At 60.4% G+C, this 497-nt stretch overlaps 1 protein-coding gene across 1 annotated transcript in view; it reads left to right on the forward strand.

Annotated features, from left to right (window-relative positions):
• AP1B1 (adaptor-related protein complex 1, beta 1 subunit) overlaps window positions 1-497 on the forward strand; it is a 19245-nt gene that overhangs the window by 16003 nt on the left and 2745 nt on the right. Inside the window, exon 19 of the mRNA XM_009578369.1 lies at window positions 134-218. Within this exon, the coding sequence (XP_009576664.1) occupies window positions 134-218 (85 nt within the window). The remainder of the gene's footprint in view (window positions 1-133; window positions 219-497) is intronic.

A 497-nucleotide genomic window follows, 5' to 3' on the forward strand; every position in this document is an offset into this window, starting at 1 on the left:
AGCTGCCAGTCTCTTGCCTCTGATGGAGGGATCGGTGGTGTACGATGGGATGGGTTGGGATGCTCGCTTCGGGAACCGCTTGCCTGCTTTAGGTGGGAGGAGGTGTTGACGTCCCCATGTCCTTCTGTCCCAGGTCGCGGTGAAAAACAACATCGACGTCTTCTACTTCAGCACCCTGTACCCGCTGCATATCCTCTTCGTGGAGGACGGGAAGATGGGTGAGTTGGAGCGCGGGTGGCTGTGGCTCCTGCAAGGTGCACTTCTGCCACTGGTCTGTAGGTGCCATCCCGGCCCCTGAAATCCTCCTGGCCATGTTCCCAGCCCTGGGAATGGAGCGGGGGCCGTGGGGAGCCAGATGCCCCTGGCAGTCTGGAGCAGACAGGGACACTGCCATGCCAGCGTGACCAAGCAGAGGCTACCTGAGATGGCCTGAGCCACCTTCTAACTCCTCACGGCCAGGGAGAGCTTCACTTGCTGCTTATTTTGCCTTCTCGGGC

This window comes from Fulmarus glacialis, unplaced genomic scaffold, assembly GCF_000690835.1.
Source record: "Fulmarus glacialis isolate BGI_N327 unplaced genomic scaffold, ASM69083v1 scaffold21055, whole genome shotgun sequence".
Taxonomy (NCBI): domain Eukaryota; kingdom Metazoa; phylum Chordata; class Aves; order Procellariiformes; family Procellariidae; genus Fulmarus; species Fulmarus glacialis.